Source organism: Callorhinchus milii, unplaced genomic scaffold (genome assembly GCF_018977255.1).
Source record: "Callorhinchus milii isolate IMCB2004 unplaced genomic scaffold, IMCB_Cmil_1.0 Scaffold3, whole genome shotgun sequence".
NCBI classification, from domain to species: domain Eukaryota; kingdom Metazoa; phylum Chordata; class Chondrichthyes; order Chimaeriformes; family Callorhinchidae; genus Callorhinchus; species Callorhinchus milii.
The window spans coordinates 42,719,866-42,738,777 of NW_024704744.1; the positions used below are offsets into that span (position 1 = coordinate 42,719,866).

An 18,912-nucleotide genomic window follows, 5' to 3' on the forward strand; every position below is an offset into this window, starting at 1 on the left:
AGTGGATTGTCAGCCTAGATAGCGAGGTCAAGTCCTGGCATGAGGCTTGAACCCACAATTTTCTGACTTAGAGGCTAAAGTGCTACCAACTGAGACACACTAATACCTCAAGTGATGATGGACATTGCTTTCAGGTTTCTCCAGAAAGTTCTGCGATAGAAACATTTCAAACACAAGGTTCAAACAATCATTTTTTTTCAACAAAGGAAAGCTCTTGCCTGGTCAAATACAGAGAAGTCCCATCGCTTCGAACCACCGTTGCATAAATGGACAGGTCACCATTCGGTGAAAGATCAACGACACCCGTTCCTTGCCTTTAAAAACAAAAAGTCAATTCAATGGGTAGAAAAAAACAATCAAGTGTGTAATTTTACATTATTCTTCACTCTCAGAATCGCATGTGGCTCACTTCTGCATGATGAACTTCCCAGGGAGGTAGATTGTGTCAGCATATTCAAGAGAATTAACTGGCGACAAGTTAATTGAAGGGAATAAAGATGGTGCATTTCTTTGCCTTGCCAGCTGCAGCTGTATTTTTCGGTCCTGTGTATTCCTGATTTACACCACATGGATTCAACATTGGAGATCAGAAACTAACACACCCAAAAGTGCAGAAACACACTCCTGTCGGGAACTAAGGTTAACATTTTGGAGCACATCCATGAGTAAACCATTGTGGGGGTGGGGGAATAGAAATGAGATAGAAAGTTAATGTATTATTGGTTTCTAAATTTTGGTCCACTTAGATGAGTCCATCCCATATCTGTGCGCTAATTCTCTACAACTCAGGATTATCCTGCAGCCTGGCTCAATTGCTGGCACTCTAGCCTCTGAATCAGAAGATTTGGGGTTCAAGCCCCTCATTGAGACTTAATGAGCACAAAGTCTTGGCTGACACTCCAATGTAACGCTGAGGGAGCACTTCATTGTCAGAGATGCCATCCGTCAGATGAGACCATGAGGTCCCACCTGCCTGTTCAGGTGGATGTTAAAAATTCCATGGCACCATTCAAAAAGAGAAGTTTCTCCCAGTGTCCCCCTAGTCAACAATCCCCGAGCTAAAATTGATCATTCCCTTCATAGCTGTTTGTGTGACATTGATGTGTGGAAATTGATTTCCAGGTTCACCTATAAATTCATAGTCACTAAAATTTACAGTATTGAGCCTATTGTCCTGCATGTTTCTTTTGGTGGGAGTGAGATTTAGTAGGAACATCAATGAAGGTGGATTTAGGAAAAATACACGGTTCAAGGTTCAAATCCCAGGAGAGTTCACTCAGGCGATTATCCTGCTAAGGTAGAGAGAATAAGTATCACATCTGAACACATTCAAGCCTAATGGAAAGCAACCTTCTCAGGCACCGCACCCTCTTTATCTCTCTGCCTGAAATTAACACAAGGATGTCTGAGTTACAAAAATGGATTTACAAAATTACAAGACTAAGTTAACAATTGGTGTACTGAAATATACGTCAGCCATCCACATCTGGTTTTGTACGCATTCAAAGAAAATAAAGGTTGTATTAAAGACACACACACACAAAATCCTGAATCATAAAGCAAGCAGTTACTACTGTTAGCTTATGGGACTATTTATTCTGGGCCACCTGCTATTTACGCTATTGATAAATGGTAGAGGCAAGTGTTTCCTGCATTATTATAACATTTCCTGAGAAAACTAAGCTATGTCAGCAGGTGATTGGGCCAGTTAAGCAGATGGGGTGAAGATGGTGGGTGGATTTAATGTGGCCAAAGGTAAAGTAATGCACGTGGAAACAGGAAGCATGAAATATGTACATATGAAAAGGCATCTGTTAGAAAGGTGAGACAGGAAAAGGATTTGGGTGATTTTCATTATTTACTGAAAATGATTTGTCAATACGTACTTGTATTTTAAATGCCCTTGCAACATATTCAAGTTGAAAACAGGTAATTTACACTTGTATAACTAATCTGTGAGACCACATTTTGAATATTTATGAAGACGATAATGACAAAGACTTGGATTTAATAGACCCCCATATAGAGAGAGTCACAGCACTGGACTGGTTTGCCACTGCTGAAAAGCAATAACTGACCTGGAGGCCAATGAAAAAACTCAATTACCAAAGGACATGATCCAGGATTCTTACCCCCAGAGAGATGTAGATAATAACCTAAACAATCTAAATAACATGGACTGACAGTATCAAACTAGAGGACACAAATACAAAATTAAAAAGCCTCAAGGGAAATAAGAGAACTGAAATTAAATTTTAACATCCATAGTTACTGATGAAATTAGGGAGCAGGACTTGTTCTCTCCCTCCCTTTTCCCACTTTTGTTAGATAATAATAATCCTTACTGCTTACTTAATAATAATATTTACTTTCTCCTCTCTCAAACAATCACATTCTTACACCTTCCATATTCGCTCACTCTCTGCCTCACTCTCATTTACTCTCAGTCTTTCTCTACCACCTGCCATTTTATCCAGGAGCTTATTGGCCAGGCCACCAGCTCTTTTCAAACTGTGTTTGAATGAATTAAATCAAGTTCCTTAATTCACAGATCTTGAAACTACTTTAGTGGAGAGCCTGACTGTAAACGGGCTGAATCTAAAAGTGGGGGTGTATCTTTATTGAAACTATACAATAGATTTATGTTAAGAGAGACTTTCCAGGTGCACTGGGAATTATATGTAGAAATTTCTTTATTCCCATCTTCCCAGCTGTGTTGAAATTCTTCCAAGTTATTTCAATCCATTGCTCAAGTCTACTTCCAGCCTGTGCACCTACATCATCACGATCTATAGCTGCCAAACTCTTCACTTTATTTGGGATTCAACATTGCTAATCACGTCATCCAGCAAATTACATCCACGGCCTCGTTTTTTCACAATACAATGACTGTGTCAAATCTTACTTTGTTTTCTTGAGCAGTCCTTTCTTTTCCAGCAGCCGTAGAAAATCATGTGATCTCTTCTGGTAGACCGATTCCCCAGAGAACTCATCGAAGTGCACGCCAAGGCGCTATTGGTGTAAAGATAACATTTAAAACCTCAATCACAAATTTACTTCCATGACACCTCTCAAACCAGAACAGAAACACCTGAATCCCAAATATTTTGCAGAATTCCAAAGCACAGGTGACTGGGTCAAATTGTACCTGATCCATAAATTGATATTGCCTTCAAGGCAAACGGGGATTTAAGACTTGGTACTTTGTGTGCTACTGTTCAATTCTATGTATAAACTGATGGTGGCTAATCTGTGGCTCGCTGGGCCATCAAAAAGCGTCCCCCCCAACATTTGCACCAGTCTAGGTAAGTCACTGCTCGATCGGTATTGTGTTTTCAGTTTCTCTTGATTGAATAATTCTTGATTTATGGCATAAAACAAAAAATATACAAACAAGAAAAATTATTTTGTTGGGCAATCATAAAGGTCGGCCACCACTGGTACAAGCCTTATCCACTGCACTTCAACGATACTGCCGTACAATCAACAAAACAACTGCAGGCATGTTAGTTGTGAAAAATTATTTAAAAGCTCAATCATGGACTTCAGCCACCTTAGGGAGAGGAGAGAAGCGTTGTATAGATCAGTGTCTCCAGTCGCATTCAAATAAAGTACACTTATCTCACACATACTGACTGAGATCAGGCAAATAAAGTAAAATTTCCTCCTGGGAACCTTATGCATGTCCCACAGACTCACAAGATCTTAGCTCTGAGGCCATCTACCTGCAGTACACACACTGTACACCCCGAGATGATTTTTTTCCGCAACAGACCGCCGTCACATTGATGTCTCATGATAAATGCTTTTATTATCCACGAACACAAAAAGAATGATAAAGCCAAAGGTGAGATTACATGTTGCAGACAGAAGTGAATAAACTCACTCTGGATAGGAAATAAGAGCATAGATGGGGGAGGGAGAAAACAGAGGAAGAAAAACGATTCGAAATCCAAGAGTTTAGAGCTACACATGGGTGGGAATAGCTTAACTTGCAATATCAAGAGCATTGCAGTCATAAAGAAAACCTTAATTAAGAAATTGATATAAACCAAAACGACCGAATACTAATGCATTACTCCTAAACCAAAAGGCATTTGATAATAAGTTTAGATCAAGGTATCATTTATGTGGGCCCTCCATGTAATGGTGTATAATCTACCCACCACTGCCCACCCAGAACCAATGCCTATCACAGAAACAAATTTGATAACAATGAAACCTCCACCCGTCTTGGGTTTGGTGGAGTCGAGACACGAGGGAAAGGAAAAGAAATAACGCTTATTCTGCAGAACTCTGTCACCAGTATAACAAAGCAGTCACAACTTTACATGCATTACCTGGTAAATGTTTGCATATTCCTCGATGCTGATGCACCTAATTCGTTCCCAAAATGCCAGTGTTGACTTGTCCCCTGCCTCCAGTTTCCTGAAGAACTCTTGTGCTGCTAACTTGATGTTTTCATCACTCTCTGCCATTTTGTTCACTTGGACATAAACCTTAAAAATACAAATAAACCAAGTGCTGTTTAGCGCTGATGAATTAGTCCAGAGCAGGTGCTTTTTTGTTGAATCGTTATTATTACGCTAACATTTATCAGGATTCTTATGTACTGTCCCCATTATTTTGTCCACAAAATATACAGTCAATTCACTTTAAAGTATATTCTGTGAAACGCTTTGGGATGTCTCAAAGACATGATAAGGTGCTATATCAAATGCAAGGATTATTATAACCAATAATTATTAATCAGATTGTATGAATTAGGGCTTTGTGTATCTCTGAATTTAGAGTCATTTCATTCATGAAAAATATAATCCACCAACAATTAATAAATGACAAAATGTATTAAAATCTTGGTTTTAAAGTTTTTACTTACATCAAAAAGATGTTCCAATGGTTTGGATTTCAGTTTCTCTTCCGAGCCAAACTGTTGAAATCCGGCTCCCAGCAACCCTAAATGGTTAATGAAAAATAAATCCCCAGAACAGTAAAGGATTTTATTGTTCAAATTATCCAATAATAAATAGATATGTGCAGTAATTAGAATGCCAGGTTCTCTCTCAAAACACTGACTGGTTGCAGCTCTCCCACCAAAGGTCATACACCTAACTTGATTTAGTTATTATTCCTCATTTCTGAGTTTCTAATTGAATCTCACTTTACAGATTAGTTTTCCTTGTTAATCTACCAACTCAAAAAAGGACCATTAGCACTAAAACCAAAGAGATAGCTCTGCTATGCTACTCCTCCTTCAGACGGCAGTACAGGTGAAGTGGAAACGATGAGAAATCAAGAGTTCAATTCAGGGGACTCTTGTTCTCTCCAGGTAATATTGTGTCATAGTTTCAATACAGATATAAACAAATCCCTGTAGTTGAAGTACTGAAATTCCTCCCGTCTTCTGAACATGTGCTAATCTATTTTCCATTGGTGTCGATTGCTGGATACACCCAAGAGTTCATTTATCATGTGGAAGCCTCGCCAATAAAATACAGCCAGGATATGGAGACTAGAGAAGCTGGGATTGTTCTCCTTAGAGCAGAGAAGATTAAGAGGAGACTTTACAGAGATGTTCAAAATTATGAGGGGTTTTGATAAGAGTAAATAAGGAGAAACGGTTTCCACTAGCGAGTGGGTCGATAACCAGAGGACATAGATTTAAGATAAAAGCAAAAGAACCAGAGGGGAGATGAGAATTTTTTTTTAAGCAGAGAGTTGTTACGATCTGGAATGCACTGCCTGAAAGGGCGGTGGAAGCATTTTCAATAATAATTTTCTAAAGGGAAGAGGATATATACATGAAAAGGAAAAATGTGCAAGGCTGTGAGGAAAGAGCAGGGGAGGGCGATTGACTGGATAGCTGTTTCAAAGAGTGGAAAGACCTCGTGCTGTGCTATACGATTCTATAATTCTATGTTATTTGGTCCATGGAAGGTTTCACAGCTGAGATTCATCCTAACTTAACTTCATTTTCCAGCAGTGGTCTTTGAGTTGTGATCTGGAAACCAATCCAATCCATGGACACTGAGGCCAACTTTAGCATAAATAAGACTGCAATGTTTCATATAAACTCACCAAATTGCATGCCCCAGTCTCCGAGGTAGTTCATCCTGATCACTTCATTTCCCAAAGCATGCTTTAGGTTAGCTATGAAGTTACCTGCCAAAATAACACAAATATATTGATTTATCTCACTATTGTATTATGCCTTTTTAATACATCAAAATTATCCCTCTAGCTAAAATTGTTCTAAACCTATGCTGACAAAATAAGTACAATGTCCCTTTTTAAATCTTCCTGCTATCTGCTAATACAGTTTTTTTAAATAGAAAAAGGGTTTGTCAGATCTATAAATGCTGCAACACTTTTTGCACCTACATCAATGCAACATTTCTTTAGGAAGGGAGGGGGCATCTACTTAAAAAATAACAAACATGCACAAGAATGTTCTAAAGCACTGCAGCACCCCACCCCTACATTGCTCGAGAGTAGTGAATTATTTTGCATGAGTAGTTCCCCTTTATCCCGTCACAACGGAGTTCACCCTGATAGGTAACTGAAAAGCAGGAGATAACAAGTTAGTAGCCGTTTAAGCACAAAGGAACCCAAAGCTATTCTTTCCTCCACAGAAGTCAGGATTTGTTACTGCGATCACTGAATTAAAAGCAACCCAGATCTCCCTTCTTAACATCCACACAGTAGAATCGGTGCTCACTATTAGACCACTAAGGAATTCCACTAGAACTTCCTGAGTCTCTGGCAGGAAGCGCAGGATGCAAGTTATGCTTTATCCATTTAATGAATTAGTTAGGGTGTCTCATTGGGACATGGAACTCTCGGACTACATGAGCCAAGAATATGGTTTCCTTAAAACATGGCGACGAAACAATAGCCGCAGACAGAAATGATCCTAAATATTGATTTATTAAAAAACACAAAAGGTGAAGGATGGGTTCCCTGAATCAATGTGATGCATCCGTTGGGATTCCCCACACCCGCAGGTTCCATGGAAAAGAGATAGAGCAAGCACGAACACTCAAGGGAATTAGAGCAAAATACTCATTTGAGCAGAAAATGTAAGTAGCTCAGAACTGCACAAACTGCACAACTTAATTTTAACAAGGCAACCCTTTTCTACTTCAAAGAGAACAAAAAGCCACAGTACTTTTAAACCATCTCTGCTATATGAAAATAAGCACCACCTCCCTCCCCACCATCCAAATTCATGGTCATCAACCAGTCTACATGGCAAACTGTCTAAATGATTGTGACCATTTTAATACACAAAATAATATCCATGTTTCTGTAGTCAGTTGGGGGATAAATGTGAACTCTTCTTTCCTCCAGGAGACCACAAAATGTTTAAACTGCAATCTTCCTTTTTTTTGGTCAATCGAGTATCTTGACACATGCAGAAATTCATTACCATAGTTAAGAGTATCCAACCAAATAGAGTTCCGTGCATCCCACTTACACATGGAAATCCATGTATATTGGAATGCAATTCGCACTCTCACCCTGGAGGAACATATCCTGCTCACCTAATTCCAGAGTGGATTGGGCGCAGGCAAGCAAGAGCCAAGGCTTTCTAATCTGTTCTACTGATGGAACATTTGATACCTGGGAGCCAGGGCATGGGCCCTGGAGTAGGTGTTAGCTCCCATTTTCATAATCAGACAACAAGGAACCGTTGTGAGGCCCAAGATATGGTCTACCTGACCCAAGAATCAGTGGTGAAATCTTCCCACTCACTCACAAGCTTGACCAGGTGTCCTCCAACTGAGGTTTCCTGCTTGGTCGTGAAGCGTCCTTATCTCACTGGATGGTCCAATGAAGCTGGGGATTGAGGAGAGAGCAGGGTCTCTTGAACCCTGTAGAAAACAGATCTCATTGACTCAAAAGGAACACTGCATGGGCTTGCAACCGTGGTGGCCTGTGGCCTATGGAAACCCATTACGATTAACCTAGAAATTTGGAGTTTCCTCAATCCTTTCCAGAAAGAGCGGCCTGTTGTCAAAAGCCAACCTGTGTTGTATGTTTTGAGGGGACGTCAAAAATATGAGCAAGGCAGGTCATCACAGTGCGACTTCTTAAATAGGACAACAAAGTGCATGGTAGCATCTCGAGCTCAGGAACGCACACCTCACTTAATAGTGGAGAACTGTGCCATATAGTGCACATCCTGGCCCTAGCTGATAGTACACAATATTTGTCAATGTCCACCCAGAGGACAGCAGTCTGTGGGTTTGAGCAACCCATATTATCAGACTCTATTTTTCCAATGTTGTATCTTTGTAGTAAGGATTTTCGCCAGCATCAACATTTGGACCTGGCAAGAAATGCTTAACGTTTTCAAGCCAGGTTGTATTAAATTAGAGATCTGACAAATTGCAGTATTTAACAAATACCTTCTGGAACACAGATAATTGACGTGCGTAGTTAGTTTCACCACTTGAGAAAACGTTTGGAGGAAAAAACGAGTAACTCTAGTCGAGGTGATGTGATGGTTTCACCTGAAGTATTACTAAGTGAACACTCCGCAAGTTGACACGAGAGGTTCGGTAAAGAAAGACTCGATCATTTGATTTCAGCCTTGAAGAACAACAACTCTGTATCAACTGTGACACAACACAACAGTCGCTACAATTTCCTGTAAATCCTCTAAAGCACATTTAAACACATCTCTAGAACCTGAGCTTTAATCCAAACCGGGTGATGAGATGATGACTCCTTTATTTGCTGGCTGTAATGATCATCCCATGTGGAATGAATTAACAGTCTCAACATTTTGTCTAATAGTACAGAGTTACACCAATATACAGAGCAGTGGTGGCAATCTCACCCAAAGGTGTGTACCAAACAACAGTGCCAGACTGATATGGCTTGGAGTGCTTTTCTGAGATTGGTACAAGATATTGTGTGTGCGCGTACGCACACAATGTGTGTGTGGGTGTGTGTCTGTGTTGTGTATTTGTGCGTGTTGTGTGTGCGCGTGCGTTGTGCATGTGTCATGACGTACGCGTGTGTTGCGTGTGTGCATACGCTGTGCGTGTGTGCGCGGTGTGTGTGCGCGCGCTGTGTGTATACGTGCGCATTGTCTGTGTGTGTGCTGTGTGATGTGTGTGTGCGTGTGCAGTGTGTGCACGTGCTGTGTGTATACGTGCGCATTGTCTGTGTGTGTGATGTGTGTGTGCTGTGTGTGTCTGTGATGTGTGTGTGCGTGTGCTGTGTGTGTGTGCACGTGCTGTGTGTATACGTGCGCGTTGTCTGTGTGTGTGATGTGTGTTTGTGCATGTGCGCACACGCTGTGTGTGCGTGCGCACCTTGTATGTGCGCGCAGGCCCTGTATTTGCGCGCATGCTGTGTGTGTGCTTACTCTCTATGCAATTGCACTGTGTGTGTGGTGTGCGCGGCGTGTGTTTGCGTGGTGTGTGTGCAGTGTGCGCATTGTGTGAGTGCGTGCACTGTGTGTGCGCGCATGTATGCAAGCGCGTTGTGTGTATGTCTGTGTGTGCGCTTTGTTTGCGTGCTGTTTGTGCATCCTGCTTTGTGCACGCGCTGTGTATGTGGTGTGTGTGTGTGCGCGTGCTGTGTGTGCACTTGCTCTGTGTGTGTGTCCACTGTGTATGTATGTGGTGTGTGTGCGCGTACTGTGTGTGTGCGAGTGATCATTGTGTGTGCGTGCGGGTGCTGTGTCTGTGTGTGTCCGCTGTGTGTGTGGTGTGGGCGGTGTGTGTGGTGTGTCTGTGTGCGTGCTATGTGAGTGTGCGCATGTATGCAAGTGCGCTGTGTATATGTGCTGTGTGTACGCGCATTGTGTGCGCGTGCTGTGTGTGCGTGCTGCTTGTATGCACGCGCTGTGTGTGTGTGCGTGCTATGTATGTGTGCACTCTATGTGTGTGTGCGCATGCGCACTGAATGTGTGTGCATGTGTGTGCGCTGTGTGTGTGCACGTGAGCTGTGTGTGCGTGCGCTGTATGTGCATGCTGTATGTTCGCGCATTGTGTGTGCGCTGTGTGTGCGCTGTGTGCACTGCATGTGTGCGCGCGCTTTCTGAAATATTGGTGGTTGATAAAATATGATTTGATTGAGAATAAAACAATAAAAAGGAATCAACTTAAATAAAATATTAAAAACAGTATATAAACTACTGCTGCTGCTCTGCAGGAATTCACTGTAGATTAAATTCAGGTAATAATTTAGTGATTGTGTCATTAGAGAGTTCTTCAGCCATCAGCATTTTAAAATAAATTTGTACAGTTTGGAACAGAATACTTCACAAAAATATTTTTACTAAAAATATAGAGCATTATAATCTTTTGACCAAATGCACAATGTTCAATGACAATGTGCAAGTGCAAATTGGCATACAGTATATGCAATCAAAGTTATTGATGTAACCGGGGCAAATGAACCACACATTTCTCAACATCACTATGAAGCACAATATTACATTAAATATTTACTTTCTAGCTCTTCAATTTTTTTAAAAAAATACTGAATTTGCACCGAGTTTCATAGCAAAAACAAACATAGCAGCTGACAAGGGTAACCCCCCCACCCCCACACACAGCAAACAAAGTGTAAGGATTATTATTATAGTGGTATTTTCAGCACACACTGATCAGTACACAAATCAGGTACAATTCATTATAGGTTATGCACAGACACTGAATGAAATATTAGCTGGGTGGAAGTGATCAAAGAGGAAGCCATCTTACCTTTGTATTCAGAAGAAAAAAAGGTTAAAGCTCTTGGTTACATACAGTTGCATAGAGTGATACAGCACAGAAATAGGCCATTCAGCCCAACCATGTCAGTGTTGATATACCACACAAGCCTCCACTCCTTCTATTCCCCTCACCTATACCCCTCTGTTCCCTTCTCCCTCATGGATGCTTCATGAGGTCCTCGCATTTTATACCATCTGAAGCCCTTGAGATATCTTCATCCATAATTTCCACCATTTAAATAAAGAGCAAAGGGTTCTTTTACAAGATATGACATCTTGCAACAATAAATTAAGTTTGCATTAAATAAACTTTTTGATGATATCGTTCTGTAATAAAAACTATAACGTAACGTAAATATTTCAATTTTCCAACATTGGAAAGTTTACGACAATACTTAAGGTCACGTCTCTTTCAATATTGTTTGCATTTAACTTGTACATCAGTTAATATCCAAATAATTTTGAGATGATTACTTCTAAAATAACTCAGTCCGCACTTACCTATTATTGTTGAACGCAAGTGACCAGCATGAAATCGTTTTGCAATATTGGGTGAACTGTAGAAAAGCAAAAAACCACATTACTCTTAAGAGGCCTATTCGTGAAAACATTTACACAGTGCATTTATATAGCGGCCTTCATGTAGGCTAATGCCTTAGGGTGCTTCACAATGACAGGATTGAGTGCTGAGCAAGGCAGGGTGAATGTGACCATAAACACAGTAAAAGACGTAGATTTTAATTTGGGGTTTAAAGACAAATAGAGAGGAGGTGGGATGGAATGATAGAGGCAAGGAGTGCCTCGTGATAGATGGGGCATAGTAATTGAAGGCTTGGCCCCAATGATGGCATGGATGGACGAACGACACACACGCAGCTGGCCTGTGTTAGCTGAGCGGAAGGGGCAAGCAGAAGGTGGGGTATAGAGAGATAGGGAGGTGCTACAAATGCCGACGGGTTCATATGTGAGGGTGAAAACCTTAAAGTTGATCTGTTCGGAGTCAGGGAGCCAATGGAACCTGACAAAGATAGGAGTGATGGGCAGGCAGAGTCTGGTGCGGGTGAAGACATGGGCAGCAGAATTTTAGACTCGTGTCGTCAATTCACTTTACCTAATAAAAGTCAGCTAATAAGCTAGAAGTCAGCCCGATTGTTTAAAAAGCATTAATCAAAGAATGTTCCCCAGCAATAGATTTAAAATGATTAACAATTCTTTCATTTGATAAAACGTTTACGATATCAAAACTCCTCAAAATGCTTCACAGAAGCAAAATGCTGTCAAATGTATTAACCGGGTATTTACAGGTTATCAGGTTTTCCAAAATAACAATCAAAACAATTCAATTCACTGTGTGGTGGTTTTATAAATGCTGTTTTTAAGGCTTTCACTGTGCCTTATTTCAGCATGTGCAGTCACTGAATGTGACAGAAGCTTCAACAATCTCACATACTATTATTATTATTCACTTGGGAGCCTTTCATGAGAACCATATCCCATCAATTTTGCCTAAAACCATCTGAGTTTTAATTTTTTTTTGAAAGTAAAACATGGTACAGTCTTGTTCACACAACTCCTTTCACCCACAATTCAAGCAGCATTTTTTTGCACTCAGGCTATTTGTAAGTCTAAACACTATCGCCAATCGACAAGGGACCATTTAGTTATGATGGAGACTTTGTCTAATGCCACTCTGCTGCCTGTGTCCGGGACTTTTATATAGTTATCACTTCATCGAGATGCCTCAACACACTTAACAAGATTTCACAGGCTGCCAATTCACACACAGCAATGTCCCATAAAGAGCTTTGAAGTGAATGAGTGATCAATTTTATTTGGGGTAAATTTAAATAAGAGACAGACAGTTTAGCTTGATGTCATACAAGGAGGGTGTGAAGAAAGGGAGTAAAAGGTGCATTCTTTTCCCTTCTCCACTGTGTGGCCTTGACCCAAAGGAAGAAACCAAAGGAACCCTGCTCTAAAATTCTGCATTTGAGTCAAATAGTGGCTTTTCAACACCAGAGAACAGAAGCCAACTAAACCAAGCCAGGTTTCTTCGTACCTTTTATCAAAAATTCTACCACAAGGACAATAGATGGAGCTGAGATTGAGGAGGACATTTTAAGGTGAGAACTGTGACTCCCTCAGAACAGGCACACTGTGCTGATTTGACAGGCAAGTGCAGGCTGGCAGCAACCACTGAATGAGATAAAATTTGCAGTTTCATAATAATCACCACAAGAAACGAGTTCTGAAATGCTGCAAATGTCAGCATTATATGTCAGCAGTCGCTCAGGCGGAACAGGAGGCAGCTTGAAAGTGGGAATTCAACAAAATAAACAGTGCAACACCAAGTGAGAACAACAACTCATTGTCAGGATTCCTCCCAGGTGCTGTGCAGCCTATTTTTGACCACACAAGCAAAAATGGGAAGGCTGCAGGTGCCCAGTCACTTACCTAAATTCCACTATAATTCGTCCACGGGGATAATCATTAAATAGTTCACTTGAGAGTCCATAGCTTGAGCCCTTCTTGGTAACTTCATTCATCACATTCTGCAGAGTGGAAGGAAACACTGTAAAAAATGCAGCGGAGGGAACAAAAACAACAGGATGGCCTAGTTGCTAAATAAATTGAGTGTCTGAATCTCATTGGAAAAATTAAGGTAGTGAAGTTTTAGAGGATGGCAGGTATTAAGGCATAAAACACAGTAATTTATATAGACTATAAGCATTCACCTACAAAATACAGTCACTGCACACGTGAAGCGCTTTGAGACATCATCTGACATGAAAAGCACTATATCAAATGCAAAGTTGATCAATTATTATTATTAAATATACTCAATTCTGTGAGTGTAACCTTGAAAATGAACACTCCAAGTGTGCTTGGAATTATTAAATATTACCAATAATAATCTTTAACTGAGAGACACCAATAGAAGATACAAAAAGAATAAAACGTCAACAATTGTTAAAAGGAAAACGATAATTTATTTCAATGTACAGTGTTTATCCTTTTAAAGGGCAATGAATTGGTGGGGGGTGGGGGGAAGAGGAGAAAGTAAAGCACTCATCAGAAAAAGCATGCCAGTTGTTGCATAATAATAATGCTTCCATTGGTATAGAACCTAATCATGTTGTCGAAAATCTCTAAGCACTTCAAAGAATATACTATAAAATGAATTGACTGTATTTTGTGGGTGAAACTCGGCAGCCAATTGCATACAGCAGTATCCCGTACAGTCGTGAATTGAGTGACCAAATTCTTACTATTTTTTACACATGGATCCATAGTTGTACATGCTGATAAATAATGCTACATGCTCACCTCAGCCAGCAATGTTCGGTTCACTTTGAAATTGATGGTTCCTTGACCCACAGCAATTTCAGTTAGTACATCATCACAAGTCAACTAAAATAATTAAAGGAAATGAAAATTACACTTAAAACTTGACTAACATTAAAACAAAATCAGATTTTGTTAAACTGCTGAAAAAATATTCAAGGATCAAGATTCAGACTACCTTGCCTTGATTGTATAATGAATTTCATGCCAAATTTAAGGTCATAAATGAATCTTGCTACTCCTAAACAATTGAACCAAACTCAAAATAAGTGGATGCACCATGATGCCATCCCACAGCTGGACTCCAACAACAATGTGGAAGCAGCGCATGGATTGGATGCAGAGAGACCACCTTGAACCTACCAACTGGTTGCACCAACATGCACCAGGCACTACAACGCCCAGCGAAGGTTAGAGCATAAAGATATGTGTAGGCAGGTATTGATGATGCAATCATAGCATAATTTCATCCATATAACATGCATCATTCAGCCAAGTATCACATTAAAATCCAGTTACTGCACGGTATGAGATCCTTAAGAAAAAGCTCCACTAACAACCTTAAAAGACTGGTTGTGCTCTAAATTTCCAAAATTTGCAAACATTCAGGCTGATTTTGTTTGAAAAACATTAAAGGCATTTGAGGAGCAAAATGTAGCAAGGGAACTGCAGTTAACCATTGGGGTTTGGTGCAAAACATGTAGAAGATACAATTTCTTGATAAAACTTCGTGAAATTTTTTTCAACATTTTTCTCCTTGTACTAACCATCTATCATTACACTTTACATTGATCAACCTTGACCAATTACATTTTGTACAGAACACTTTTATGGGCCCCACAGAACAGAACTGGAGTGCGCAAAAGAGAATTGGACAATATACTTTGATACTTAACCTTGGGACCATGAATTCTTTGTTTAAATGGATAATTAGTTATAATAATAATAATAATCCCTTGCATTTGATATATTGCTTTTCACGTCTTCTCGACATCTTAAAGCGCTTCACAGAATAGACTGTAAAGTGAATTGACCGTATATTTGTGGGTGAAACGCGGCAGCCAATTGCGCACAGCAATGTCCCACAAACAGTCGTGGATTGAAAATGACCAATTTATTATTGTTTTGTTTGGAGGGATTATTATTAGGTGTGTGGAGTAAGGAAACTTGCCCAAGGTTTCACCCTGCCGGGAATTGAACCCAGGTGTCTCGCTTGCAAAGCGAGTGCTCTAACCACTGAGCTACAGGACTCCAGTTACTTTCTTGAAGGAGCTAGTTCACAACTCAATTGTTTTAATGGCAGTGTAATGTATATATCATTGCTCTGTGAGAGACAAATTCTTCTAATACTGAATTTTATTTGAACCATGCCAATTTTTCATCTTTAAATAACCTGCTCACAGTTAGATTATCTACGCCTTTCAGCATATTAAAGTCCTGAATTTCGTTGCATTTTGACCTCTCTGTTCTCCAGGGAAAATGTACTCAATTCTACGAGCTCTGAACCCTTTCCCCAGGCATCAATGTATTTTTCAAAACAAGTCACCAAACCATTATACATGAGTAAAATTTGAGTCTTTCTATGAGATCCAGCACCTTGGGACATCCTCCAGACGTGTAAGGCGCTATACAAATGTAATCTTGTTGTTGTTGTTGATACACAGGGTTAAAACAAGTCATTTTTCTTATAATCAAATACATCCCCCACCCCGGTTGACAATAATTTCACAATAACTGAACATTTTCAGTGCACAACCAAACCAAAATATTGTTTCCCTCGTCTCGCGACACTCAGTAAGTTTCATGCCCCTGTAATCAATGTGCATTCATCATACATATGCATATTAAAATTGATATGCAATTGCTTACCTGTCCTATTTAAAAAGTTCAAATCTTAAAACTGTCCTACATATCATTTACAAATATCATAAACCAGACTTTGTCCTCATTCTTCAAATCATTTGAGTAGAGTTTGTGCTCCTACGGCAAGAGAACTATGGACTACCCAAACGTGAAACGTACAGTCTGAATAAAGAGCAATGCACTCGGAAACACAGCTATTAGAATCTGCTTTTTCTGAAACATAAAGGATTTTTGTACAAAGGAGATAAGACAATAAAACACAGTTTCTTGTTGAATACCGGAGGTGAGCTAGATTTTTAAACTAGTGCCGCCGTACTAAGTAGATTTTCTTATTGGGATAATTCTTCAGAAACAAAAGGAAAGTGGCATTAAAACACTTCAAATGTGTTTCAGTAAGAAAGCTGAAGGAACAATACCTGTTCTGCCAGTTGCTGTGCTTGACCCTGGATAGGTGAACCGGATTTCAGACAGCCATGTTCTAGCAGAGAGCTCACTGAAAGCCTAAAGTCCAGTGTCTGCCTGCAAAAGCAAACAAAATGACAGGATAAGCCATCTTGAGAATTACAAGTAAACTCCTATCAACAACATCATATGAATCACCTTTTAGTTTGTGTGTGCACTGTACACAGTACTCGTTAGTAGGTTTTTCCATTACAAAAATCATGGGGACAAATCAATCATATAATTACAGAATGTTACAACACAGAAATAGGCCATTCACACCATTAAATCTGCTCAGGAATTTGTCTATGCATGTGCACTAACCTAATCCTACTCTCCTTTAGTGCATTCCCCATTCTCTCACTTTAAAATTCCACATTTTCATCCACCTAATTCCCTTTAAAATGGACATTTATAAAATTTCTGCTTCAAAGGAACCATATGTTGAGAAAAGGCGAAATGGAGAGTTGTCATGGAGCTTAGGGGCCGCAATCTTGAATTGAGGAGATCTATGAGAGGGAGGAAGGCAGCGTAATGATAGGCAGTTCACCCACAAGCTGTGGAGACAACATGCTCAATGCACCACATGGTCTTTTCTCTTTCCAAGTTACAATTTCATATGCTCCCACTTTCAATTCGATGTACACCCTAACTCTGTGACCCTTTAGCCCCGACCCCTCCCTTTACTCAGCAAAAAAAAAGGCCTGCTTCATTCCCCGCCCAACCTCAGCCACTCTGCTCTCTGAAATTCTATCCTGGAGTACTGTGTTCATGACAACTCGGAAATAAATGGAGACTGCCCTGAAGCATTTTGCATAAAATCCTTAACCAGCAGAGAAACAAGATTGTCACTGCATCTGTCTAGACTAGATTCAAACTCAGCTGTCAGTGATGAAAGGACATTATTGTACTCATTATGTCACCCGTTATGTCATTAGATATTGTACAAGACACATCTTTTTTCTCCCCTTTCAAATAATAGCATTGTATAAAGTTCAGTGGATTGCACTAGCATCCATCTTACTGAAACACACTCTCCTCCCTCCACACAGGTTCCCCAGATCAGGGTAGAAAAACAATGCAGTCACAACACATCTGTCACCAAACCCATTTTGCCAGAAACATCCAGTTAGACTGCATGTCCAAAGGTACAGTTAATGGCCACTTGTTAAGGCTCAGCTGCTGGAGTCTTCAATAGACTGAAGGGAACCATTGCCCTGCCCTCTCATACCCAGTACAATTTCCCAAGCCTGTCTGCACTCGCAGGATAAAATTCATGAAACATCTCCCAGCTAAGCTTCTTCCGACTGAACTCTTACGCTATCTAATTTGAGAAACTGCTTTTCTTAAAAAATGCTGGGGTGATGTAGCTTATAACCTCCTGAACCACTTCATGCTTAAAATAATCAAACCATCATATTAAAGATAATGCCCCAACAGGGACAGCATGTCTCCAAAACCACGCTGATTTTTAGTGATATCATGATACTCATATGATACTAGCGATTGCATTTCTAACAAATTTAATTCATTCATATTGCTGCTTTTAATAATTATTATTATTCCTTTAACAATAGATGATTTAAACATTTTAAATATTCCATTCAAGAGCGAATCTGCTTTCCATTTACATAAACAGAGAAATGGCCTCAGAGGAGTTAGTGAACCTGATGTGTGATCGAACAGTTTAACAACTGAAAGATTGCTGAGATATCCCTGGGTTAATAAGTGAAACATTTATTCTGCCTCCACAAACTGTTGTACTCAATAGCTTCAGGTGAGATATTAAGCCAATACGACACAATTTACATTTATATAGCACTCTTCACCTTAGGAGGATGTCCCAAAGCAGTCACTGTGGGACCTGGGGCAGCCGAGGGGGGGTGGGAGCTGCAGGAGGTAGGACGAGGGGACAGATAACCAAAAGCGCAATGAAAGAGGTACATTTTGCGATGCGCCTTGAAACAGGGAGGAAGGGAGCAAGTTGGAGGGCTCCAGAATGCAGTTCCATACAGCGGAGTCAGAATGACTAAAAGCCCACCCGCTCAGATAGGTTGGGGGATATACAGCAGGTGAGAGAAGGAAGATTCACAGAGGTAGGATGGTTCGAGACTGTGAAGGGATTTAAAAGTTAGGAACATAGGAATATAGGTTCAGGTGTTAACGACAACCACGATTGTCAAGGTGCCCAGGCTAACAATCTGCCAGATAAAATTGGTTATGCACAAACTCCATGACTGTTTGTGGGAAACTGCAATAAACAAATTGAGTGCTGCCCTACAATATGCCTGTAAAATGCACAGTCACTGTACCCTACAGTAAACCCTATCAAGCACTTTGAGAAGTTTCAACAATGTATTATATCAAATGTAAATCCACCCATGTCCTGGCTGCTCCCCGTCTCTATGATCTGCTTGTACCTCCTCCTCTGTCCGCACCCTTGGCTCTGCTAGTACAGGACTGCTCATGCCGCTTCCCCCTCCACAAAACCATCATTGACCTTCAGTCTCTATGTCCCTAATCTCTGG

General features: G+C 40.3%; 1 protein-coding gene across 3 annotated transcripts in view; it reads right to left on the minus strand.

The window, feature by feature from the left end:
* The window catches only part of rars2 (arginyl-tRNA synthetase 2, mitochondrial), a 38,550-nt gene that overhangs the window by 15,002 nt on the left and 4,636 nt on the right, over positions 1-18,912 (minus strand). Inside the window, exons 3-11 of one of the 3 annotated variants that reach the window (XM_042332887.1) lie at positions 16,360-16,462; positions 14,063-14,146; positions 13,190-13,287; positions 11,237-11,292; positions 6,079-6,162; positions 4,880-4,956; positions 4,341-4,499; positions 2,906-3,012; positions 219-314 (exon numbers count right to left, since the gene is read on the minus strand). In XM_042332887.1, coding sequence (XP_042188821.1) covers positions 219-314; positions 2,906-3,012; positions 4,341-4,499; positions 4,880-4,956; positions 6,079-6,162; positions 11,237-11,292; positions 13,190-13,287; positions 14,063-14,146; positions 16,360-16,462 — 864 coding nt within the window. Of the gene's footprint in view, positions 1-218; positions 315-2,905; positions 3,013-4,340; positions 4,500-4,879; positions 4,957-6,078; positions 6,163-7,755; positions 7,777-11,236; positions 11,293-13,189; positions 13,288-14,062; positions 14,147-16,359; positions 16,463-18,912 lie in introns of those variants that run through there. The other 2 variants (XM_042332889.1, XM_042332888.1) reach the window with 2 other exon arrangements.